The sequence below is a fragment of the Mesoplodon densirostris genome, chromosome 5, assembly GCF_025265405.1.
Source record: "Mesoplodon densirostris isolate mMesDen1 chromosome 5, mMesDen1 primary haplotype, whole genome shotgun sequence".
Taxonomy (NCBI): domain Eukaryota; kingdom Metazoa; phylum Chordata; class Mammalia; order Artiodactyla; family Ziphiidae; genus Mesoplodon; species Mesoplodon densirostris.
Genome location: NC_082665.1, coordinates 53,189,389 through 53,217,247, shown reverse-complemented (window position 1 = coordinate 53,217,247; position 27,859 = coordinate 53,189,389). Strand labels below are relative to the sequence as shown.

Sequence of the window (27,859 nt, the reverse complement as noted above, 5' to 3'; positions counted from 1 at the left end):
CTGAAGAAGTTTCATTAGGGGCTTTCAGTTTCTGCATTCCCTATTATGCATCCATGTTGAACCAATGTCCTGTATCTTAGCAGAAGCTAAGGCAGCTCTAATGTGGTAGTTCTCAAATTGTGGCCCCAGACCAGCAGTATCAGCACCCCCTGGGAACGTGACAGAAGTGAAAATTCTGAGACCCCACCTTAGAAGCATATAAAAGAAACTCTGGGGATGGGGCCTGCAATCTAGGATAAACAAAAGACCTCCTAGTGGTCCGGCTGCATGTAAAGTTTGAGAACCACTGCCCTAGTGGCTTCCAAGGTTACACACAACTACTAGATTCTCTCTTTTAAGAGCTGAAATCAGGTTTTCTTAAACACACAGCTAAATTCCTTGGTTTTGTGACCACTTGAGAGAAATCATAACTGGAGTTCCAAGAGTGTACTATTTCCTTCCCTCCTTCCTTCCTCCCTCCCTCCACTCTCTCTTCCTTCCTTCCATTCCTCCTTTATTCCCTAACTCTCTCTTTGTTATATGCACATCAGGGGAATCACAGTAATATGGTACTTCAAATTATTATTGCTATATAATTCCTAGTAATACTTCTACTTTTATATAAAAATTATATAGTACCAGATGTGTCTCTTGGTTAAGGAAGCTAGGGTAGAAAACTCCACTTTTCCCTAAAAGTATTTCTATGCTTTAAATAGAACTCCTTAACTCATTTGCTAAGAATCACAACTTAATAGTGTGATAGTGTTAAGAGTGTCATAGTGTTAATAGTGTGTAACTGTGTATGATTTATGTCCAAGTGAGATAAAGACATATGGCTCATTCATACTGAGACATTCATTATATTTAGCTTAAATTTAATTTAATTTGTGATTTTAAAATTCTTAATTTAGCTTAAACTACAGCCTTCTAAATTGATTCATAAGCAGGAGAGCAACCTCAAACCCTGCCAACATGATTGAGTCCTATAATATGTGACAGTATATTTATATATATATATATATATATATATGAATTTACATGTATAAAATAAAGGTATATATGCCATCTACATTATATATATCACATTAAATATATATATATATATATATATATATATATATATATATATATACCACAGATCATTTGAGGTCTAGTCTCTTTTGCTAATAAGTTACTTAACTAGTAACGAATAAAATCTTAGTAACCTCAATAATATCCATACAAGATAATGTACCTATCATAAGAGTACAGTTCAATGAATTTTCAAAAACTGGGTGCATGAATGTAACTAGTACCTAGTTCAAGAATCAAAATAGTTGCAGATGAAGAAATCCCCCATTATACTCCCTTCCAGTCACTTCTACTTCCCCAAAGGTTACTATAATCCTGATATCTCACAGAATGGTTTTACCTGGTTTTATAATTTGTTATAAATGGAATCATACCACATGTATTCATTTCTGTCTGCCTTTTATTTAAACTCAACTTTATGTTTGTGACATTCATATATAATGTTGCATGTAGTTGTAGGTTGTTTATTTTCATTGCTGTATAGCTTGTTATTGGGCTTATTTAACTATTTTACTGGTGACAGACATTTTTGCTCTTTATTCTTTCTGGGATTTCACTTATACATAAATTAGATCTTTTATGTGTGTCCCACATGTCTCTCATGTTCTTATGTGTCTTATCTATTCTTTTTCCTCTCTGTGCTTCAACTTGGATGTTTTCTATTGATCTGTATTACAGTTTACTTCTCTTGTGTTCTGCTGTAGCCAGTCTACTTTTAAATTTATCCACCAAAGACCTATTTTTTTTAAAGATTTTTTTTAAAAGGTCAAGCCTTTTATTTATATATTTATTTATGGCTGCATTGGGTCTTCGTTGCTGTGCACAGGCTTTCTCTAGTTGTGGCAAGCAGGGGCCACTCTTTGCTGCAGTGCATGGGCTTTAGGCGTGTGGGCCACAGCAGCTGTGGCACGCGGGGGCTCAGTAGTTGTGGCTCGTGGGCTCTAGAACGCAGGCTCAGCAGCTGTGGCGCATGGGCCCAGTTGCTCTGTGGCATGTGGGATGCTCCCAGACCAGGGCTCCAACCTGGCTCCCCTGCATTGGCAGGCAGATCCCTAACCACTGTGCCATGAGGGAAGTCCCCAAAGACCTATTTTTTAATATTAACTTTTTTAAGTCTAAAATGTCAATTTGATTTTTAAATATTTTAAAGTACATTTCTATTTTCTATTCCATTCATCTCCTTTGGTCATCTTTTCTTCCCCTTTCAATATCTTATTTATAGTTATTTTAATATCCTTGCCTGTTAACTACAATATCCAAATGCATAGATCTGCTTGTCTATTTTTACTCTTGATTATTGATTATATTTTCTTGACTCTTTGCTTATCTAGTCCTTTTTTTTTGCATGACACCATATATAAAATAACAGAAGAGATTACATATGATGTTATTTTCCATCACATAAGGTCACCCCTTTACTGTGGATAGGTGAGCAGATAGGGTCTGAAGCTCAGTTTCAGTTTTAGTAAGACTCAGTCTACATCTGGTTTGTCCCTACTCCTAAGTCATGGCCCTCTCAAGTTTCTGATTGAGACTCTGGCATGTTTTGCTTTCTTCAGACCTTAAACACAGAGAAATCCAACTCTTCCATTCAGTGAGTCTCTACCCAGATCTCCAGCCATCTGTCCCATGACACTTCAAATGTGGCCAATCTCTTTAGTCTCCTTGAGTTGAGTGTAAGCTCCTTGATAATAAGGACCATGTTTTATTATATCTTACTGTCTGAATATGGTAGGCATCCAAAAGATGCCTACCATATTTCTTTTCCTGCATTGAACTAACTGATTTTATTACAGTTTACATCTATTCCCTTTTACTGCTCCTTATGATATTAGTGTTCAGCAATATGAAGTCAATACAGACCCAGCTGCTTTTTTACAGATAGGTAAAATAGAGAAAATACTACATTGAAATGACAGAACTTGAGTGACATCTTACTCTAATGTTTTCAGGTAAAACTGCACAAAATTATACGCATAAATATGTACCTTGATTATTCTAGTAGCACCTTGCTATATATCCTAATATATAATAATAACTATAATTTCCATATATCAGTAAGATATTGTGGCAATCAAGGAAAACTACATGATTCTCAAAGCCATTTTCTTTTATTTTCCTTGCCTCCTCTCATCTCCCTGACTTTTCCATCATTCCTTTTCTCTCTACTTTTCTTTTCACTCCCTCTCTTTCTCTTTTATTCTTTCAAACTCACTTCATTAAATACTATTCTTTCCTCCAAAGTAAAAATTCCAAATTGCAGGGAGCCAGTAGAGAGAGAGACAGATAAAAGAGTCAATGTTGTATAAGCATAAAAATAAAATAAAATAAAATAAATTTAGCAATGTAATAAATCAATTTTGCAACTGTATTTTTTTTTCAACCTACTTTGACCAGTATGGGAAGAAGGAAGTTACAATAAGTTTGAGGACATAATATTTTCACAATGTAAAAATAAAGCATGGACCAGTCCCTCCCATTAGGAAACTTGCACAAGCCTCTTAGATAGCCTCATCCACAAGGGGGCAGAAAGCAGAAGCAAGAACTACAATCCTGCAGCCTGTGCAACAAAAACCACATTCACAGAAAGATAGACAAGATGAAACGGCAGAGGGCTATGTACCAGACGAAGGAACAAGATAACACCCCAGAAAAACAATTAAATGAAGTAGAGATAGGCACCTTCCAGAAAAAGAATTCAGAATAATAATAGTGAAGATGATCCAGGACCTCAGAAAAAGAATGCAGGCAAAGATGGAGAAGATGCAAGAAACGCTTAAGAAAGACCTAGAATGAAAGAACAAACAAACAGAGATGAACAATACAAAAACTGAAATGAAAACTATACTAGAAGGAATCAATAGCAGAATAACTGAGGCAGAAGAACGGATAAGTGACCTGGAAGACAGAATGGTGGAATTCACTGCTGTGGAACAGAATAAAGAAAACAGAATGAAAAGAAGTAAAGACAGCCTAAGAGACCTCTGACACAACATTAAATGCAACAACATTCACATTATAGGGGTCCCAGAAGGAGAAGAGAGAGAGAAAGGACCAGAGAAAATATTTGAAGAGATTATAGTCAAAAACCACCCTAACATGGGAAAGGAAATAGCCACCCAAGTCCAGGAAGTGCAGAGAGTCCCATACAGGATAAACCCAAGGAGAAACATGCCGAGACACATAGTAATCAAATTGGCAAAAGTTAAAGACAAAGAAAAATTATCGAAAGCAGCAAGGGAAAAACAACAAATAATATACAAGGGAACTCCCATAAGGTTAACAGCTAATTTCTCAGCAGATACACTACAAGCCAGAAGGGAGTGGCATGATATACTTCAAGTGATGAAAGGGAAGAACCTACAACCAAGATTACTCTACCTGGCAAGGATCTCATTCAGATTCGATGGAGAAACCAAAAGCTTTACAGACAAGCAAAAGCTAAGAGAATGCAGTACCACCAAAACAGCTATACAACAAATGCTAAAGGAACTTCTCTAAGTGGGAAACACAAGAGAAGAAAAGGACCTACAAAAACAAACACAAAACAATTAAGAAAATGGTCATAGGAACATACATATCGATAATTACCTTAAACGTGAATGGATTAAATGCTCCAACCAAAAGACACAGGCTTGCTGAATGGATACAATAACAAGACCCATATATATGCTGTCTCCAAGAGACCCACTTCAGACATAGGGACACATACAGACTGAAAGTGAGGGGATGGAAAAAGATATTCCATGCAAATGGAAATCAAAAGAAAGCTGGAGCAGCAATACTCATATCAGATAAAATAGACTTTAAAATAAAGAATGTTACAAGAGACAAGGAAGGATACTTTGTAATGATCAAGGGATCAATCCAACAAAAAGATATAACAATTATAAATATATATGCACCCACCATAGGAGCACCTCAATACATAATGCAACTGCTAAGAGCTATAAAAGAGGAAATTGAAAGTATCAAAATAATAGTGGGGTACTTTAACACCTCACTTACACCAATGAACAGATCATCCAAAATGAAAATAAATAAGGAAACAGAAGGTTTAAATGACACAATAGACCAGATAGATTTAATTGATATTTATAGAATATTCCATTCAAAAACAGCAGATTACACTTCCTTCTCAAGTGCGTATGGAACATTCTCCAGGATAGATCACATCTTGGGTCACAAGTCAAGCCTCAGTAAGCTTAAGAAAATTAAAATCATATCAAGCATATTTTCTGACCACAATGCTATGAGATTAGAAATGAATTACAGAGAAAAAAACATAAAAAGCACAGACACATGGAGGCTAAACAATACGTTACTAAATAAGAAAGAGATCACTGAAGAAATCAAAGAGGAAATCAAAAAATACCTAGAGACAAAAGACAATGAAAACACGATGATCCAAAACCTATGGGATGCAGCAAAGGCGTTCTAAGAGGGAAGTTTATAGCTATAAAAGCGTACCTCAAGAAACAAGAAAAATATCAAGTAAAATATCTAACCTTACACCTAAAGGAACTAGAGAAAGAAAAACAAACAAAACCCAAAATTAGCAGAAGGAAAGAAATCATAAAGATCAGAGCAGAAATAAATGAAATAGAGACAAAGAAAGCAATAGGAAAGATCAATAAAACTAAAAGCTGGTTCTTTGAGAAGATAAACAAAAGTGATAAACCATTAGCCAGAATCATCAAGAAAAAGAGGGAGAGGACTCAAATCAATAAAATTAGAAATGAAAAAGGAGAAGATACAACACACATCACAGAAATACAAATCATCCTGAGACTACTACAAGCAACTCTATGCCAATAAAATGGACAACCTGGAAGAAATGGACAAATTCTTAGAAAGGTGTAACCTTCCAAGGCTGAACCAGGAAGAAATAGAAAATATGAACAGACCAATCACAAGTAATGAAATTGACACTGTGATTAAAAATCTTCCAACAAACAGAAGCCAGGACCACATGGCTTCACAGGTGAATTCTATCAAACATTTAGAGATGAGCTAACACTCATCCTTCTCAAACTCTTCCAAAAAATTGCAGAGGAAGGAAAACTCCCAAACTCATTCTATGAGGCCACCATTGCCCTGATACCAAAACCAGACAAAGGTACTACAAAAAAAGAAAATTACAGACCACTATCACTGATGAATATAGATGCAAAAATCCTCAACAAAATACTAGCAAACAGAATCCAACAACACATTAAAAGGATCATACACCATGATCAAGTGGGAGTTATCCCAGGGATGCAAGGATTCTTCAATATGCAAAAATCAATCAATGAGATACACCATATTCACAAATTGAAGAATAAAAACCATATGATCACCTCAATAGATGCAGGAAAAGCTTTTGACAAAATTCAACACCCATTTCTGATAAACACTCTCCAGAAAGTGGGCATAGAGGGAACCTACCTCAACATAATAAAGGCCATGTATGACAAACCTACAGCAAACATCATTCTCAATGGTGAAAACTTGAAAGCATTTCCTTTAAGATCAGGAACAAGACAAGGATGTCCACTTTCACCACTATTATTCAACATAGTTTTGGAAGTCCTAGCCACGGCAATCAGAGAAGAAAAAGAAATAAAATGAATAGAAACTGGAAAAGAAGAAATAAAACTGTCATTGTTTGCAGATGACATGATACTATACACAGAGAACCCTAAAGATGCCACCAGAAAACTACTAGAGCTAATCAATGAATTTGATAAAGTTGCAGGATACAAAATTAATGCACAGAAATCTCTTGCATTCCTATACACTAATGATGAAAAATCTGAAAGAGAAATTAAGGAAACACTCCCATTTACCATTGCAACAAAAAGAATAAAATATCCAGGAATAAACCTACCTAGGGAGACAAAGACCCATATGCAGAAAATGATAAGACACTGATGAAAGAAATTAAAGATGATACCAACAGATGGAGAGATGTACCATGTTCTTGGATTGGAAGAGTCAATATTGTGAAAATGACTATACTACCCAAAGCAATCTACAGATTCAATGAAATTCCTATCAAATTAACAATGGCATTTTTTATGGAACTAGAACAAATAATCTTAAAATTTATATGGAAACACAAAAGACCCCGAATAGCCAAAGCAGTCTTGAGAGAAAAAAATGGAGCTGGAGAAATCAGACTCCCTGACTTCAGACTATACTACAAAGCTACAGTAATGAAGAAAATATGGTACTGGCACAAAAACAGAAACATAGATCAATGGAACAAGATAGAAAGCTCAGAGATAAATCCATGCACCTATGGTCAACTAGTCTATGACAAAGGAGGCAAAGATATACAATGGAGAAAAGACATTCTCTTCAATAAGTGGTGCTGGGAAAACTGGACAGCTACATGTAAGAGAATGAAATTAGAACACTCCCTAACACCGTACACAAAAAGAAACTCAAAATGGTTCAGAGACCTAAATGTAAGACCGGACACTATAAAACTCTCAGAGGAAAACATAGGAAGAACACTCTTTGACATAAATTATGGTAAGTCTTTTTTGATCCACCTCCTAATGTAATGGAAATAAAAACAAAAATAAACAAATCGACCTAATGAATCTTCAAAACTTTTGCACAGCAAAGGAAACCATAAACAAGAAGAAAAGACAACCCTCAGAATGGGAGAAAATATTTGCAAATGAATCATCGGACAAAGGATTAATCTCCAAAATATATAGATAGCTCATGCAGTTCAATAATTAAAAAAACAAACAACCCAATCCAAAAATGGGCAGAAGACCTAAATAGACATTTCTCCAAAGAAGACATACAGATGGCCATGAAGCACATGAAAAGCTGCTCAAAGTCACTAATTATTAGAGAATTGCAAATCAAAACTACAATGAGTTATCACTTCACACCAGTTAGAATGGGCATCATCAGAAAATCTAAAAACAACAAATGCTGGAAAGGGTGTGGAGAAAAGGGAACCCTCTTGCACTGTTAGTGGGAATGTAAACTGATACAGCCACTATGGAGAACAGTATGGAGGTTTCTTAAAAAAGTAGTAATAGAATTACTATATGACCCAGCAATGCCACTACTCGGCATATACCCAGAGAAAACCATAATTCAAAAAGACACATATACCCCAATATTCATTGCAGCAGTATTTACAGTAGTCAGGTCATGGAAGCAACCTAAATGCCCATCTACAGATGAATGGATAAAGAAGATGTGGTACATATATACAATGGAATATTACTCAGCCATAAAAGGAACGAAACTGGGTCATTTGTTGAGATGTGGATGGATCTAGAGACTGTCATGCAGAGTGAAGTAAGTCAGAAAGAGAAAAACAAATATCGTATATTAACGCATATATGTGGAACCTAGAGAAATGGTACAGATGAACCGGTTTGCAGGGCAAAAATTTAGACACAGATGTAGAGAACAAACCTATGGACACCAAGGGGGGAAAGTTGCATGGGGGTGGGGGTGGGGCGTGATGAATTGGGTGATTGGGATTGACATGTATACACTGATGTGTATAAAACTGATGACTAATAGGAACCTGCAGTATAAAAATAAATAAAATAAAATTCAAAAATTAAAAATAAATAAATAAATAAAATAAAGCATGGACTATTGGAAGCTCTTGTAATTGTAATGATTAAAAAAACAACCCACTTCTATTTTGTCAATCCTTACATTTATAACATTATAAGCTCTCAGGAAAATACAGAATAAGCTATATGGCTGTACTTGAGAGTAACAGGAAGAAATTAGGAACTGAAGGAAAGTTGACCCCTCTACTGGATGAGCTCTACTTTTGCATAAGTTTTCCTCTGAGGGCATCTCCCATGTGCAGAGGCATAGGCTAACTAGAACTAAACCTTGAAATCAAGGGTAATAAAATCTCAAAAAAGGAGAGAGCCAAAGAGTGGTGAGGAGCCCAGATTTGTGTATAAACTACACAAATGATCTCTAAATTGCACATGTGGAAGAAATTTCATGTAGCCCAGAAGAAAGCAACACCTGGAAAGCTTAAAAATGTGACATAGATTTTAGCTGTTACCCACACAGAGGAGACAGAGTTTGTAGTTGAACCTAACCAAGCCAGGAGTTATTGGCAATCATGTCAATCTTTCTATTGAAATCCCAGAAAAACTTAGTAAAGACTATGTGTCAAGATTCAGCATTCACCCTGACAGATGTGAAATATAAAATGTAAAAGTAACCGTGACATGATCAAAGAAAATTGGAAAAACAACCCATATCCTTTAGCCTATACAGTAGAACCTAGGATCTCTACAACGTATCACCAAACAAAGAATAGTTATGAACAAGAAGTTACCACACATAAAAATGAAGAGTAAAATAATGTAACACAAAGTCCAGAGAATGTCCTTGAATAATAGAGACTTTGGAAATAACAGTTAAGAACTTTTAATCAGTATTACATAACATGTTCAATGACTTAAAGAAAAGTAAGGTAACAATGAGAGAACAGATATAAATCTCAGTACTGAAAATGTAAATGAAAGTCATTCTACAACTTAAAACTACAATATTGGAAATTAACAATTCACTAAATTATCTTATTACCAGATTGGAGGTGCAGAATAAAGCCTCATTGAACATAAGGACAAAAAATATAAATTATATATTCTAAAAAATTGAGAGAAAAATAATAGAAATAAAAGAAGCAGATCCTGAGTGACCTGTGGGACATTAGTGAGCAATCTAACAAATGTGTAATTGGAGTCCCAGTAGGAGAAGCAAAAGAGAATTGGGGCATAAAATATATTTGAAGAAACAATGAAAAATATTCCTAGATTTGTTGATGTCCATTAACTTGCATCCAAAATGGTCAGCAGCTCCAAGGAGGAATGATAAAAAGAAAAACACATCTAATTACATCATACTGAAAGTAATTGAAAGCAAATATAAAGACAATGATTTGAAAGTAGCCGTAGAAAATTTGTTCAGGGGAACAATGACATGAAAAGCAGCTGATGTCTCATCAAGAAAACAATGCATAACAAAGTTAATTCAACGTCTTAAAAATGCTGGAAAAAACCTCTCAAACTAGAATGTTATATCTAGTAAAAATATATTTTAATAAAAAGCAAAATAAAGACATGTTAAATTGAATAAAAGAAAACTGGGAAAAATTATCACTAGCAGACCTGTGCTAAAAGAAGTATTAAAGAAAGTTCTCTGGTTGAAGGAAAATGATACTAGATGGAAACTCAGATATATAAGAAAGAATGAATATAGATTATATATGTGCTAAAATTTAAAATACTATTAAAATTTTTTTACAAAGACAACCAACAGTTTAATGCTATATATATAGCATTATATATGACCTTTGAAAAACTGTATTTTCATTTAACCTCTTCCATCATTTTTGCTCTTGTTGTCATATCCATTACAACTGCATATATTATAAACCTCACACTACAATTATATGGAGGAGGATAAATGAAGTTATAATGTTTTGGGGTTTTAGATTATTACATAAGTTGACTGTTATAAACTGTCTTATTGAAATTCCTAGAGCAACCACAATAAAAGAATACAAAGACATATAGTTAAAAGGCCAGTAGATAAATTAAAATGTAACACTAAAACTTATTGGAGTGTCTCAAAAGAAGGCAGGAAAAGAGAAACAGAGGACAACTAGAAAACAAATAGGGAGCTGGTGGTCTTAAATGTAAATATATCAATAATTAAGTAAAATGTGACTTGGCTAAATCCTCCAATTATAAAGCAAAAATTGTCAGACTATAATAAACAATCAAGACTCAACTACATGCTCTATACAAGGGGTTAAGATTTTTTCTGAAAGGTCCAAATAGTGAATATCTTAGTCTTGCAGGCCACATGGATTTGTTTCAACTCTTCTGGCTTTGCAGCATAAAACAACACAGGTAACATGTAAAGAAATGGGCACGGCTGTGCTACCATAAAACTTTATTTACAAAATTAAGCAGCAGCCTGGGACTCATAGTTTGATCAGTCTCTCTGTACATGAGATGCACTTTAAATATAAAGAGATAACTGAAAATAAAAGGATAGAAAAAGATACACATGTACACCATAAGCATATGAAAACAGTATGGCTATATTAATATCTGGCAATGTAAAATTCAACACAAGGAATATTACAACCATAATGGGAGACATTTAATAATTATAACAGGTTCAATACATAAGCAGGCACAACAATTGTTAGTGTGTATGTTCCTAATGAAAACCTAAAGCAAAAAGTGACAGAACTAAAGGGAGAAATAGCCAAATATACAATCTTAGAGAATTTAACAGATCATTCTCAGTAGCTGATAGGGTAAATGGACTAAAATTCAGTAAGCATGATCATAATGAAGTAACTAGTACTGGGCTAACTCTAGTACTGGAAGTGTATGCTTGTAACCTTCTTATCAATGCATTATATGTGAAGTGATTTCATATAATTTGAAAAAAATCTATAAGAATAACTATTATCTACTTTAACATAATATACTATAGAACACTCTACCCATCAGCCACCATGTAAGTTTTTTCAAGTGTTGAGGAGCATCCACCTGGAAATACTGCATGCCTGCATGCTAGGCCAAAAAAAAAAAAAAATCTTAATGCATTCAAAAAACTAAAAGCATACATACTAGGCTGTCTGAACAAAACGGAATTAGATGAGAAATGTTTTGAAGTTAATAGAGTTCTAGTTACATGGCTCCAAAGTAGAAATCACAAGAGGAATATAAAAATATTTTGAACTGAGTAAATATGAAAATACAACATATTGAAATTTGTGGAATGCAGCTAACCCATTGCTGAGAGGGAGATTAAAAGTTTAAAAGCTTAAGTTATAAAAAAAGAAATGCTAACATCAGTGATCTAAATTTTTAATTTACTTCATGAAATTAGAGAAAGAAGAGCAAGTCAAACTCTAAATAACTAGAAGAAAGAAAATAGTAATGATAAGAGCAAAAAAATTTTTTAATTGAAAATAAGCAATAGAAACAAAAACAAAGCAAAAAGTTAGTTATTTGAAATCATCAAGAAAATTGAAAGCTCCCTAAAAAGACTGAACCGATGTATGATAAAGGAACAAAACATAAATTAAGAAAATTACAGAACAATATTCCTCATGAATGTAGACAAAAAAATCCTTAATGAAACATTGGCAAATACTATCCATCAATATATATATAAATTATGATACATCATAATAGAGTGGGATTTTTTCCAGGAATGCAAGATTGGCTTAATATTCAATCATCAATCAATGTAACTGACCATTGTATCAGAATAAAAAATATGAGAAAACAATACGATTATTTTTAGAAATAATGTATATATAGATAGAATATAATATAGATGTAGATATAGAAATGGCATTTGAGAAAATGCAACAATGATTTGCAATAGAAACTCTTAGTAATCTAAGAATACTAAAAAATTTCTTCAACCTGTTAAAGGACTTTGTGTAGGAAGGAATTTGGCTTTGCCCAAAGAGAGGTCTGGCCTTCGTGCTCAGTTCCTGGGAGATAATCTCTAAATATTTAGACTTTTCTGAGTGATAGGAGTGGCTTTCTTATTTGTGGTGGGCTTCTTGGATCACACCTGATAGTTTATGCTGAGGAGATGTCTCAGGGCAGGGCCATCAACACCCAATCATCTTGGGGTGGAGACTGGCCACACCTGAAAGAACAATCATACAGTTTAGGGTGGGGGCTTTGGGCCATTTGATATCAGCCTGACATCTGGGGAAGGGAGAGGCTGGAGATTGAGTTCAACCACATGGATAATTAATCAATCAATCATGCCCATGTAATGAAGTCTCAACAAAAACTGTGGACACCAAAGTTCAGGTGAGCTTCTCAGATCAGCAATACTCCATGCTTTTGCCACTCATTGAGGCCAGTAGAGTAATAGGTCCCTGAGGACAAAGGAAACTTCACATTTAGAATCCTCCCAGACTCTTCCCTGCACTTCTCATCTCTTAGTCAATTTTAATGTATCCTTTACTTGTAATGAATATAACCATGAGTTCTGTGAGTATTCTAGCAAATTATCAAACCTGAGGGTGGTTTTGCAAAACCCCAAACTTGATAGCAGAAATGAGGGTAGTCTTATGTGAACTCTTCTCTCTAACTATGTATTTGGACCCTAACTCCTTGCAGCTGGAGTCAGAAGTCTTGGGCAGACATGGCAGTCTGGAGGACACTACCCTTAACTAACTCTGAGTAGGCAAATATGAAAAATGTACAGCTAATATCATACATAATGGCAAATATTGAACAATTCAACCTCTAAGATTGAGAATATGTAAAGATGTCTGCTCTCCACATTTCTATTCAACATTGTATTGAAAGTCTCTATGAGGGCAAAAAAATAAATAAATAAAAAGCATATGAAATGGAAGAAAAGAAGTAACATTATTTCTATTTGCAGATAAAATGATTGTTTACATAGAAATCTTAAGGAATTCACAGAACAACTAACAGAACAAGTGAATTTAGGAAGATGCATTTCAACAGCAAAAATTAATTATATTTCTATATATTAATATAAAAATGGAAAATAAAACTCACAGAATAATTGCATTTATAATAGCTGCAAAGTACATAAAACATAAGAATGAACTTTATAAGACATATCAAATGTCTACATTAAAATTTATAAAATATTGCTAAGAAAAAATGGAAAATATTTAAGTAAATGGAGATATAGAGGGTGGTCATGGTTTGGAAGACTAAATATTTTTAAGATGTTAAGTATACCCAAACTTATCTAGAAATTCAAAGCAACCATAGTCCCACAAAGCTTTAAAAATTGGGGGGGTGTAGAAAGTAACAAGTTGCTCAAGTTTATATGGAAACACAAAGATATAAAATTACTAACACAAGCAGAACATCAAAGTTGAAGGACTATTATGAGGAAGAGGAGGAGGATGAGGATGACAAATGTGCCAAGGCCAAAAGGAAGTTTTTTTAACCAATGGTGCTAGAATGACTTGATATGTATATGCTATATATATATATATATATATATAGCATAAAACAAGCAAATAAACTAACTTTATCTTGCACCACACACAAAATAGCAGATATATACTCAAATGTAAAACTATAAAATTTCTAGAAAAAGACATAGAAAAATATCTTTGCCACTTTGGAATAAGCAAAGATTTTGTAGAGTGGACATGAAAAGCAGTAAATATAATAGGAAAAAATTGGTAAGTTGTTATTCATCATAATTAAAAACTTCTCATCAAAAGACAGCATTAAGAAAAGAATAATCAAGCCACAGACTTCGACAACATATTTACAATATATAACAAAGGTTTTTGATATAGAATATGTAAAGAACCCTTACAGAGCAATTACATAAGACAAATAACAATAAAATCATAGGCAAAAGATTTGAATAGTCGCTGTACAAAAGAAGCTAACCGATAAGTACATGGAGCTTAAAATCATTAGGTCTCAGGGAAATGCAAGTTAAGACCAAAATTAGGTATCATTTCACACCTCCTAGAATGGCTAAAATTAAACAGAACAACACCACCAAATTTATGCAAAGATGTAAAAGAACTGAAACTTTATATATTGCTGGTGGGGCTGCAAATAGGACAACTACTTTGAGAAAGCTGTTTGGCAATTTCTCATGAACAAGTATCTACCCTACAACCTAGCAGTTCCATTTCTAGGTATTTGCCTAGGAGAATGAAAACATATGCCCACGAAAAATGCTTATATAGAAAGTTGGTTTTAGCCATATTATTCATGACAGCCCATACTGGCTGGAAACTATCCAAGTGTCCATAGATAAGAGAATGGATTAAAATAATGTGATATATTCTAACAACGGACCACTACTCAGCAATTCTAAACAATTAAATCATTAATACATGTATTGATATCTCAGAAACACTGTGTTAAAGGAAAGAAGCCAGATACGAGTACATTCTGTATAGTTGTATTTATATTAGGTTCCAGATTAAGAAAACGTAATCTCTGGTGGTAATAATCAGCATAGTGGTTGCCTAAGGGAAAAAGGATGGCAGGGCTGGACAGGAAGGAATTCCAAGGGAACTTTCTGAGGTGATGGGATGCTCTATATCATGACTGGAGTAATGGTTACAAAGGTGTATAAATTTATCAAAACACATTTAATTGCATATTTAATGTAAGCGAGTTTTACCTTAATATAAAAACATTATACAGCGAAAAGCTAAAGCATGATCCTTATGGCCAGGGATTGAAAGAACCAGGCAAAAAGTACAATGAGAATCCGGATACCTTTTCCATTTCCAATACTATTTACTTTCTAGGTGGATTTAGTATTTGTCTGGGGATGAAAAGTAGTTTCTGTGATTTTACCAAATTCTATCAAGTAAAAGGAGGTATTCAGAGGAAGGGAGTGACTAGAATTCCCTCGAAGGAAGTTGTGGTATTCAGGGCAAATCATAATATCTTTCAGCATATCTGTCAGGTAAAATCAGGCTAAGAATCACTGCTCTCAGTCTGGCATTACAAAAAAGGGTTTGTTAAGAGCAACATGAAACATATTTGTAGAATAAGAGCTGAGTAACTTCAAACTGATATTTTTCTTATTTTAAAGTTACAAAAGTAAAAACAATCTCCCTTCTTTTCTTAATCTCACTCTCCAAAATCACAACTGCTAACACTCTTATAATGCCTTAAGATGCCAGGCACTGTTCTAAGTGCTGCATAGGTATTAAATTTATTTAGCCTTAGGATATCTGTGTTTTACACTGAGACTAATAAACTTGCTTGTGGTCACAGAGCTAGCAAGTAGCAAAACCAGGATTCAAGCTCCAGCCATCTGGCTTCCCAGCCATGTGCCAAGTTATACAAATAAGCTAAGTGTTAACCACTGTGAAATGTACTAAATAGAAATAAAAATAGTGTTGCTGCTGGGGGAAGGGGTATTCACTGAGTCTATGTATATAAGATTTACTTGGAATTTTTAATGAATTTCTCCATTTTTGTTACTGAGAGTCCACTCTCTGTTTCAGGGAAAAGCCTCTAAAAATTATTCTGATTATTTTTGGGCTCAGTTTTGAGATTGATGTGGTAAAAATAATATAATTTTATGGAAGTGTCCTTTTTAATTTGGGGAAATTTCAGAGATTTGAAAGCAGGTTAGATTTCTATCTACTACTGGAAGAGAACAAAAATTTATTTAAACCATTCTCTTTAGCAATATTTTCAGTCAACATTTTTTTTTTCAGTCAACTGATTTGAGGGATGAGGTTAAGGCATTTATAAAGAACGAGCACTTGGGTTAAAATAAAAATTGTTACAGTTATTTGGCTTAAATGTTCTCAATCAGTCAGCTTTTTTTATAACTTTAAAATGAGATAAAATTTAAATAATAGAATCACAATAAATTAATATTGGAAGACTCTCTAATTAGTGAGGCAGAGAGAAGAGTCTTGACCTTGGGGTCAGTGAGTCTGGGTTCTCATCCTCATGTGTCAAGTCTTAGCTGCAAGTCCCTGGACAAGTCCCTCCTCTTAAGATGCTTGCTCTTCTGTAAATAGGGGACAATAGGATCTACTCACAGGGCTGGTGTGAGGATAAATGTATAGTGTATGTGAAAGCCCCCAGCAGGTGACAGGGACTCAGAAAACTGATGGTGAGTAATGGACAGCTGCTCAGGCCACATAGCTACTGAGTGGCCAAAGGGAGTTCAGTCCTCGCTCTCAACTCCCCTTCTGTGTTATTTCTGTAAGTGCAGGGATATTAAGGGTTCAAGTTGCTTTTAAATAACTTTTTAGAAGATTCTTAAACTTTTTTTGTGAGATTTTCCCCAGTACCATAAACTTGTTTCTGGATCTCCTTGAAAGGAAGTAGGGAAATAATCTAGTGGTGTCTTCTAAGTGTGCCTTTATTTTAATGCTTCAGAGTTGCTAAGAGACTGGATGGAGGTGTTGCTAATGCTACAGTAGAAATCATATTGCAATATATAAATGTATCAAATCAACATGTGGTAAACCTTAGATTTATACATTGTTATATGTCAATTATATCTCAACTAACAAATAGGTTAGAGGGGGATGAAGGAGATAGGAAAAGTGAAGGAGAATAGGAGTTGCAGACATAACCAGTACATCACAATCTTGGAATGTGGTGTCATTTGAAAAGATACATAAAGTGTTATAACAGAAATGTATATTTGGAAAATAAAAACAATACCCATGTAAAATAATTCACACATGAAAGAGTTCATAAGACTTTAGGTTTCCCAAGTGTAGGCATATGTATAACAAATTTGAAAACTCAGAGGCAACATGAGGAATTATTATCACTTCCTCGTTTAGAGGGACATTTTCTGTGATTTCTAATTTATAGCTTGGCTGGGACACAGCACAGAAGGGCACCAGGACTATGGGTATTTAAGACTGGGACCCTGGCGGTGTGGAGTTGCCACTTTCAGCAAACCAGCCGTTGATACCTGTGCAGGTAATTAGGATCATACCCATGAGAATAGTTATTTTTCTTTCTTCCCTGGTCACAGCTCTCAGCAAAGTAAGTTTCCTCCTGGGCCAAGCTTAATAAAGAGCTAGAGGAGGAGAGGAGGGCTCTAACCACTGCATCTTAGAAAGACAGTTGTCAGCAATTTCTGGGTTTGAAGAAGGAAACAAAGAAGAATAAATAGTTGGACTTATTACAAGTTTCAATTTGATATCCTTAGCATTTCTAAGACTCTCCAAAGAAACTCTCCATTAAAATAGATTTCCTAATGTCCTCAGTGAAAAATAGAAAATGGCTTTCACTTGGGCAATAGTAAATATGGGAACCACCATTATGTAAAATATCAGTAGATCAAAATAAATGTAACAGTACTGAATATGCATGAAAGCAGGATGCCACTGGCATGTATTCAGCATCATCGTTCAAAGTGTTTCCTTTAGGTGGGTAATGTGCTAACACAGCCTGGGCAGAGGCAGATGCTTGAGGAACAGGATTTCCCTTCACCTTTGAAACAATAATTAAACCAAACACATGAAATTAAAAAAAATAAAGTGAAATGCATACATACAGACAGCTAGAAGAGATAAAAATTGAAAACATTATGTTTTGATGCTATCTCTTTCCTCTGGAAATGTTTCAGTTCACATGTAGTAGGAGAGGGCAAGGCCATGAATGGCTCTGCCCTTTGGGTGGCCAATGACCTTGTGGTTGACCAAAGGGGGACTCCAGCATTTCCACATTATCTTATTTCCCCTCTAGTCTCCCCTGTTATTTATGCTTTGATAGAATAATGGGGCATTTTCTTTTCTTCCTTCTTTTGGCTGCCTGCCAGGCTATGGGTAGGGAAGGAAAAAGAAACGAAAACTTGGATTAGTTTGACGTCTAATACAAGGTGAGAGGCCACATCAGCCCTGCACTTGAGAGCACACCCTTCCACCCATAGCACTATATTAAATGCCAGCAGGCAATCAAAGTCAGAGACGAAGTTTTAATTCCAAAGAAGTCCTGGTGAGGCAGCAAAATATATTTGAAAGTTTATATGGGATATGGAATAAGATATTGCGTGTGTTATCTTAGGCAGATTACACTCACTGAGCCTTAGATACTATGAAATATGGTTACCTTATTAAATTTACCTCATTAAAATTTGAGGATTTGAGTAAAAGTACAAAAAGAGAAGAAGATGCTTACATAGTAATAAATGAGGAAAGTCACTCAAAATGTGCTATAAATGGTCCTTCAGCACTATATTTTCAACCTATTCAGCAGGGAGTCTGCATAAGTTCCCTTATGGGAAAATATATTTGATTTTAGACAGAGTATTGATTGGAAATAGAATTCAGTTAAAATCAACTTTCTTGCAAGATCCTGTTCCATATATTAAGAGATACTAATAAGAAGGGTTTTAGAAAGCCTTAATTTAACAGTATTTCTTGAAGTTTGGGGGTTATAGGCAGTCTTCTTTAGTCTTTTGCCAATTTAGGACTATCTTTTTTTTTTTTTTTCCTAAGACAGTAGTAGAATAGTAAAGCATTATAAAAGGCAAAACTGACAAAGGTTATTTGTGATTTTTAGACTTCCATATTGCCTAGATATTGTCCAAAAACTTCATGAAAATAGTCATGAGTTCCACAGTTGCAAAAGATAAATCTCTTGGTAAACTTCCAGTATTCACACAATGTGCATCTTGAGATTACAAATGTCTGGTTAATGCTTACTTCCAGTTTAGTGGTAAGAAGTATCGTGGTCAAGGGTCTCTTAAATGCAACCAACCTGGAAATTATGGTTTTAATACAGTTCTGAATCAGTTTGTGGCTACATCATGCTACCTTACATTTTTCCTTTATCTTTGACTCTTTTAATTTTTCATTAGTTCTTGTAATATAAGATATGCAGGAGAGAATTTTGAACTCAAATACTAACATTCAACTTCCTGCAGATATAAAAACAATGTTCAGAGAACAGGATGGAGAGAAAGGGAGTAAATAAATTAAAAAGTCATTGAATTATCTCTAGGTCATTAATGTTTCCTATCTGTTAAACAACTAGATATGAGCTGGGTTTAGTCAATTAATACCTTTTTCCTGGAACTGTCAGTTAATACCCTACATACACAGGAAATGATTGGAGTCATCCATTCTCACTATCAAAATATCTCAAATTAAAAAAAAATTCCAGTGAGAAGTTATATGAATCAAAACAGCAGAGGAATCATGAGCCCTTATTCTTCAATGAATATACCATATCACAGTGTCAAGCACAACTGCTAAGCATATCCTTTCCATATTTAAAATAGATATAAAAATATGTATCTCATATTAATGGAATGGGGAGTGCATGTTATCTGAGTAGCCACTAGGTATGTTAACAAATGTATTCTTAAATTCTACTTGGGCATAAAAGATTGTTTCCCTCATTTCTCTCTCCACTGACTTTTTAAATTGCCAGTGCAAAGAACTAATATAATTATGGCTCAAAGTTGTTTGCAATAATGGGTGACTCACTAAGACTGTTGATGGTATTATTTTGCAGGATGGTAAACACAAGGGTATATTTCTTTAGGTATCTGCAGAAAAAGTATGGACCATATCTTTATTAAAAATCTCTCATATCCACGTAAAATGGTGATGAATTAAGCTAAGACAGAAATGAAACTCTCATATTGATTTGTAAAGGTGAAGTTATCTAGAAGACAAAAAAGAGAGTATAGTAGACCCCAAAATAGACTTAGCAATTCTTAACCTGAAAGCTCTTATTATGAATCTGCACTTACTCTGGACACAGGTGTTAACAATAACTCATATAGCAAAAATACTTGCTTATCTCAGAGGGCGGTAGAAAGAATAGTTAGGAATGTGAAGCACTTAGCAAATCTGAAAAGTTCTGCAAATTCTTAATAAAAACATTTTGATGCTTGGGGTAAGAATTGCAATTTATTATTTTGATTACCAATAATACTGACACTAGAAAAGTTGGTGCACTTTTCAATTAAATAACAGTTATTTAGACAAATGTTCATGTCAGATGGTAAAATAAGCACTTAATTTAATGAAGTACTTTAAAGGAAATGCATGAAGTCTTAACCCTTAACTTAAAGACACTATGAAGCTAAATGTCCAGCATTTTTTTACCCATGATTTTAATTTTGGGTTACCGTATGGTAATGACAGATGACATAACTAAAAAAACAGAAAAACACACACACACACACAATTCTTTTCTATTCATAGAAGGACAAACAGGGTATGATGAGACACTGGCAATCAGAATAGGATGGTTAAGGACGCTGGGGGAGCTCCAAGAATTTAACATTCATTTGAACATAATGTAGAGGACTGCTGTTTATTTTTCAGCTCAATTCCAGGATACAGAGAAATTTTATTTTCATTCTTTTAAGAAATAAAAGTACTTTGGAGTGCATCAGAAACCCTAAATAAATAAAACCAAAATACCCTAGAGGCCAAGCTGTTAGATTTGTGAGCACCTCATTGTGGATTATAAAGGTAGGATAAGATTTTGATAGTCAGGAAACACACACACAGAAGGAGAATTTCTGTAAGATAGATACCACCTCTGGGCAACTGTTTTCACTTCCTTTCTTTTACGTAGTACAGGCAATCTTCTAAATTTTCCATGGAAATCATGGGCACAAAGCAACATGAAGTGTTTGTAGGTAAAATTTTCGCTGAGAAAAAACCCACATTTGTTATCAAGTGATAGTGCAGACTGTTCAAGATTGAGGACTGAAGTGCCAAGATTAGAACTGACTGTGCCCTAGTGTGAGTGGACATGTATATCAACTACAACACACAACAGCAATGTGTTTCTGCCTTATGTGACTGAAAAAGAGAAAAAGTAAGGCATAACGAGAGAAAATAAGAACTAGTAATTAAGCACAAAGATTCTAAAACATCACTGCCTTAAATCAAATATAATTCTGTCCCTTACAACTGTGTAATCTCAAGCAAGTCATTTAACCATTCTTTGCCTTAGTTTTTTCCAATGTAAAATATGTATAATAAGAGTACCTACTTCAGAGGTGGATTGTGAGAACGAAATAGAACTCATTACATGCTCACATTACGTGACTTTAAAAATTCTGAGCCACTGCCTCCCTTTGATGGCAGCTCCATTCAAATATTACTTCACTGACATTTGTATCTTTACAGGGTGAGATCATGGATCTGATTGAGTCTGTTTTATCTTTTGATTTTCTTTTAAGTTAACTTACCTGAGTTGTTGAAAGGGGTTATATCAAGACATCAAGAAAATATAAAATAAAGACTAAAGTTGCCACTAGCTATACATATCCCCTTGCAAAATTCAATTTCCTCATTTATTAGATACAGGAGTTTGAAACCAGGGGTACACCACATAATCACCAATGGAACTTTAAAAAAATACAATGCTAGAATTGCATCTCTGACCAGTTGCATCTGAACCTAGGGTCAGAGCTGGGGCAATGAGGAGTACTAGGCATGTGTGTATGTTAAGAATCTTCATTGGTCAACTGGATTTTCATTATAAACCACTGTTAGATGATTTGTGAGGTAGATACCATATGTATTATTTCATGACTCTAATAATCTTTAAACATCATCTAAATCATTTTTAAAGTAATCTTGGTACTTTGTCTAATCATTGTTTTAAAACTCAAGACAACATAATGATGACTTTTTCCCTGAATTAGATTCTTCTGTGGAACAAAGTGACCTAACTAGAATAGAGAAGTAGTGACAACAAGATGGCTCTACCTCACCAACACTTGCACTGCTGGCCAGACCTGTCACTGCAAAGACACCCGGCTGTCCCTGCAGGATGTACTAACAGCTTTTACTTAATCTCCAGCAACCTCAGCCAAACTGTTTAGAATGGCTGAATTTTAGGCACTACGCGCCTTTTAAAAATCTATCTAAGCATTGAAAAAAAATCAAATAATTGAATTCAGACTACTGACTGAGAAAAATAAGGGGACACAGGTGAAATCACTCCAAGCCATGTCCCCAGTCTTGGTAATATAGTCACAGTGAGCTGAAGACAAAACATGATCAGCCTGATTTGGGGGATATGTCTTTCCTATTATAGAAATTACATGCCCAGCTGAAATGAGCATAATGAACACACTGTATTTTCTCCCAATGAAAGTCAATGAACAATGAAGATCTTTTTTCTACAACTTACTTTGATTTCTTCATGTACAGCCAATAGACGACACCAGCAACTAGGGCAGCGAGGAGGAGACCAACAACGATTCCCACAATTAGTTTTGCCTGGTCATTCACCTTTTCTTTGTTTTCATCTACAACAAAAAAGAAAAGCCCATACAATTACAGACAATGCCAAGCATTTGTGAAAACAAGTCAATCTAGTTATTATTTCTTATTAAAAATGAGTGAGGCTCACTACTAAGAGTAACATGCAAACTTGTGCTTTTAAAGGATTAAAATTTTAGCATTCTTACTCTCTTGTCTCATTTGCTATTTTAATTCAAGTCAAAATTGTGACAGCTAAGAAAATTACTTATTCAATGACACTTCATAAATCTTGAGTGGATAGTCAAGGAAGAAGAGTCGGCAGCATAGTACCTACCACTTATCTCGTCTGCCTCATCGTGTTCTGGAATACTTACTGAAATGAAAAATGTTAATATGAAATTAAAAACAAAATTTGTTGATATATGAAAGTCACCTTTACCATTATAGTATGATGTAAAAATACTCAAAGATAAAATATCTATTCTACAGCTAAGGGCAGAAAAAAATTTACATTTAATAGAGTGTGAACTTCCCTACAAAGAAATTCATCTTGTTTTAAAGAAAGAGTAGTGAAAACTGCAAAGATATTAATCTACCATAGATAACTTCACAACTGACAAGCTATAGTATTGATCTGAAATCCATATTAATTTCCCCACTATCTACCACCTTTTAATAGGACTTCATTTTAAGAGAAACAAGTTGCAGCGTATGAAATCTTCAATGTAGTGTTTCTCAACTTTTTTCCAATTTTCTGGCCTCAATGGAGGAGAATTCATTTTCATCCTCTAGCGTCAGGGATTTGCCACTAGAGACATTCTCAAAGTGGTAGGGGTGGAGGTTAAAACTGGGGACGTCTCAGAGGTGAAGGGGCAATATATGTGATGCTTGTAAAAGCCCTCCAAATGACTCTGATAGTGCTGTGCTCCTGGCCCATGTTAAGGATTGTCACTGTGGTGGGTTATCATCTAATATTAGACTAAATAAATATTCTTCTATGCACATGGGATTGCATCAGAACTTCCAGTGATGCTTGTTAAAATGCAGATTCCTAGACCCCTCCTCATACATACTATATTGGAATTTCTCGAGGTGCTCACTGAACTTGAAAATGACGGTATTAGATGTTGATCAAACCACTGCAAGGTCTAGAAAACCACTATTTGATGGGTTAGAATAAAAAGAGAGACTTGTGTTCAGGAAGAAAGGATAAGTTCTCTTTTTAGGTAGGACAAATCAATACTCACTGAATTGAATTCAGAGAAGTCAGTGCTCCTATTTTAGAGTTATGTTCGCTTGGTTCTTTTCTCCTGTCAATCCAAAAGGCTTTTAAATTCCAGTCATATTCTGTTAAGGACCATTATCTTTAGATAATTATTTTCTCCTAGCTCCAGCTAATTCCTAGCCAGTATATCTCTATCCTGCTAATGTCACATACAGGATTCCAACTGACTGAAGAATGAAGGTTTGGAGGGTCAGTTAGCATCTTGTCCAGAACTGAGCCTCATTCTAAGCCAGACCTGATTTAAGACTGACATGGCAAAAAAAAGAATTACATAATTGAAGATGAGAGATAATTTCAAATTAAATAAAGAAGCTGCTACTGTTATGTTTCCATTACCTTAATTTCAGCACTGACAGATTTTTTTTTCACTTTCTCTGAGATAATCTCATTTGTTTGTTTTTGTAACCTATGATTCAAATATGATATTCAAAAGCATCAATTTTTTTTTTTTTTTTGTGGTACACGGGCCTCTCACTGTTGCGGCCTCTCCCGTTGTGGAGCACAGGCTCCGGACGCGCAGGCTCAGCGGTCATGGCTCACGGGCCCAGCCGCTCCGCGGCATGTGGGATCTTCCCGGACCGGGGCATGAACCCGTGTCCCCTGCATCGGCAGGCGGACTCTCAACCACTGTGTCACCAGGGAAGCCCCAAAACATCAATTTTTGAAACTAGATTTCAGGAATTCTGATATCAGTTTTACTACCAACTTGCTGAATGAGTTTAAGCATGTGGCATCCCTGTGCAAAATAAGAATAGGATAAATACTACAAAGAACTGAAATGCAAAATAATAGATTAAGGGGAATTAAAAATTTACCAAAATTAAAATTGTTACAGAAATGTTTTCAGATAATCTTTGAATTATCTGTACTCTGAACACAAAACATGGATTAAGTAAGAGCAACTTAGTCCTTATCCTCTGTTGATCTTGGAAATATTCCTGTACAAGGTAAAGTCTCTGACCCATAAAACATGAAATGATTTAACTAAGACAAGGATTGTACAAGAATGGACACCAGGAAAAAGAAAAAAAAGAACCTTATGATGATGATACCAAATGCAAAATAAATAAATAAAACTTACCATAATGCAGCACAGGAAGATGGAATTGAAGCTTTTAAACTAATGAAGAATAACTTCAAATTTTCTTACATTTTTAATGCCAGAAATGAAATACTCACTAGCAGAGACATTCAAGGAGTTTACTGTTCTCTCCAGCTGGTTTTCTGCTGTGCAAGTTAATGTAACATTCTCTTCAGGGGAAATGATAATTTTACTATAATACCTGCCATTGATATAAGGAGATTCCTCTGTCTGGAAAAAGAAAAGGAAAATGGATTTAGAAAAGGAAATGAATTAAAAACATGGGAAAGAGTAATATTGAATGAAATGGGATAGGTGTGGTGTTCTGTCATGTTATCTGGCGTTCAAGGGTACATGTAAGGTCATAGATGAGACCAGTTCAGGTTTATAACCACAGCATGGAGGAAAAAGAGTAGCGAATCCATATCTGGATTTCTGTTTATGCTTCTATTATTAATTCTAATAATTAAATCAATTAAACTCTTCTTTTTCAGTAGATGCTCAGGTTAGTCAATATTTTGACATGATAGTACCTGTCTCAAAATAATTAGTTAGAGATTAACTCATCACCAATTTTCTCCTAATAAACATGAATTTAATTCTATTTGTAAACTATGTGATTGTTCTTCACTACAGGGGTGAATCCCTTTATCTTAAGCCATGATATCTAAGTGCATATGTATGTATGATTTTCTCATGGGAAAAAAAGACTATTTTTTCCTCAATTTTCTTGAGTTAAATACAGAGGATAGGTTATTTTTTCAGTGACTGGTAAGTTCATTTGGTTTTTGTGAGGTATTAATGAGGATCATCACTGCCATTTAATTCCTTCAAACAAGAGAAAATTCACTTTAATCTCTTCCCCAGGACATGACTCCTAAGTCCAACTCCACTAAAGCAAGCATGTACTTGTATTCTTTTCTGAGACATATTATACACACCACATCCTGTATTGTTCTCTATGTGCTTTCTCCTCAACTACATCTTAAAGGTCTTGAGGACAGGAGAGAGCTTCATGCTTAGAGACATCATGGAGCCCCTGGGGAGGGGTGGGGCACAAGTAATAGTAGTTGTAAAATAATAGATTCACCATGTGATTGAGGAGGGAACAAATAAAAAAATATGGATGTATCAGCACAAACCTAGGACAAGAAAAATAACATATCACCTAGTGGGCCAGAATCAGTCCTTCTGCTTGACAATGAAGAATGGCATTATTATTTTTATCCTCATAGTAAGCTCACCTGCTTTTTTTCCATTTCCCACTAGTATTTTTCACATAACTTTCTCACTGCGTCTTTGTTTTTATTATGTTTATCTCTACAATACATTTGCTTATTTCTAGGATGGCCTTTTAAATCTTTGTATCTTTTTATTCATCAAATATTTACCAGATGCTTATTTTTCTATTTTCTTTGTTTGCATTACCCAGTACCAAAAGTTATTTTTGCTGTAATTATTACTAAATTGAACTAGAAAGCAAAAAGAATAGAAGAGAAACAGTCATTTTTTATGCCAAAAAATAGATGTGTACATTGTCAGCAATTCAGGTCTTTTTTCTGAAATCAAGAGCCTTTTTGTCCTCCTCAGGCATGTTCTCTTGTTTGTGTGTCCGCATCACACTTAACCAAATCAGGAGGCATTTGCTTGTGTCCACTCCTTTGGGGACCTTCCATGCTTGAGCTATGCAAATTTATATCCATCACCCATAGGTGAAAGAGCCAAAATTCACCTTGCTCTGCAAAACTACATTGCATAAGCTGGACCAGCAGCCCAACTTCCCCAGACAGAGAAAGAATGGACACTTTAACTTTATATTGAAACTCTGGTTTATGCATGCCTTCTCAGATTTCAACTGGGTCTGAAGCTGGGAAGAAGGCAGCACAGAAGATTCAAACAATCAAATGGCACATCTGGGTATTCCTGAAGAGTCTTTAGGTGGCTGCACTGAGAAGACAGACATGAAGACTGTCTTAGAGAAAATGGAATTAACAAGTATGTCAGTAACTCAAGCTGACTGGCAATTTAATGGAATCACAGCTCTGAACTGTTAGTGATAGACCATATTCTCATCTTTGTGTGTGTGTGTGTGTGTGTGTGTGTGTATGTGTGTCAAAGAAAATTAATGGTAGTGTTCATAAGTTCTTAGCCCTTTACTACTACAAACTAAAATGGTGTGACAAAGGTACAAATATTACTGTTTGCTTTATGAATACTTTATGAATATTTTTGTTCAGCAGGAACCAACCTAGACACTATATATTTAGCTAGCCTTACTCTGGCCCTGGCACACACAAATCAGACCATATGTTCACAGTATACTATGTTCTTCACCACAACCCAGGGCCCAGTTTCAAGAAGAAATAACATTTAATGTGCATAAGTAAGCAAACTATAAGTGAGGCCACTTATACTCAGATGAGGAAGTTCATGATGCAGGAAAGCATATACCTTAGTGCTTTAATCACCCAAGCTTCAGGAATTAATGATCATGGAACAACACTTAATTTATTTCCTTTTAAAAACAGATATTGACCACAACAAAATGGTTCTTCCATTCTCCATGGCCCTACGATTTTAAATTTCTCTTTGAGTTATGGTCTTCCTTTGGGAAAATTAAGAAGTTAGCAAAAGCTTCTTCTGAAAATATACTGCAAATTTCATGTTGATAACAAGCTAGCCTACAGTTTAGGTA

General features: G+C 34.9%; 1 protein-coding gene across 1 annotated transcript in view; it reads right to left on the bottom strand.

Moving 5' to 3' along the window:
• ALCAM (activated leukocyte cell adhesion molecule) overlaps positions 1–27,859 on the bottom strand; it is a 208,301-nt gene that overhangs the window by 4,481 nt on the left and 175,961 nt on the right. The window contains exons 12-14 of the mRNA XM_060098739.1: positions 25,263–25,395; positions 23,133–23,171; positions 22,725–22,842 (exon numbers count right to left, since the gene is read on the bottom strand). Coding sequence (XP_059954722.1) covers positions 22,725–22,842; positions 23,133–23,171; positions 25,263–25,395 — 290 coding nt within the window. The remainder of the gene's footprint in view (positions 1–22,724; positions 22,843–23,132; positions 23,172–25,262; positions 25,396–27,859) is intronic.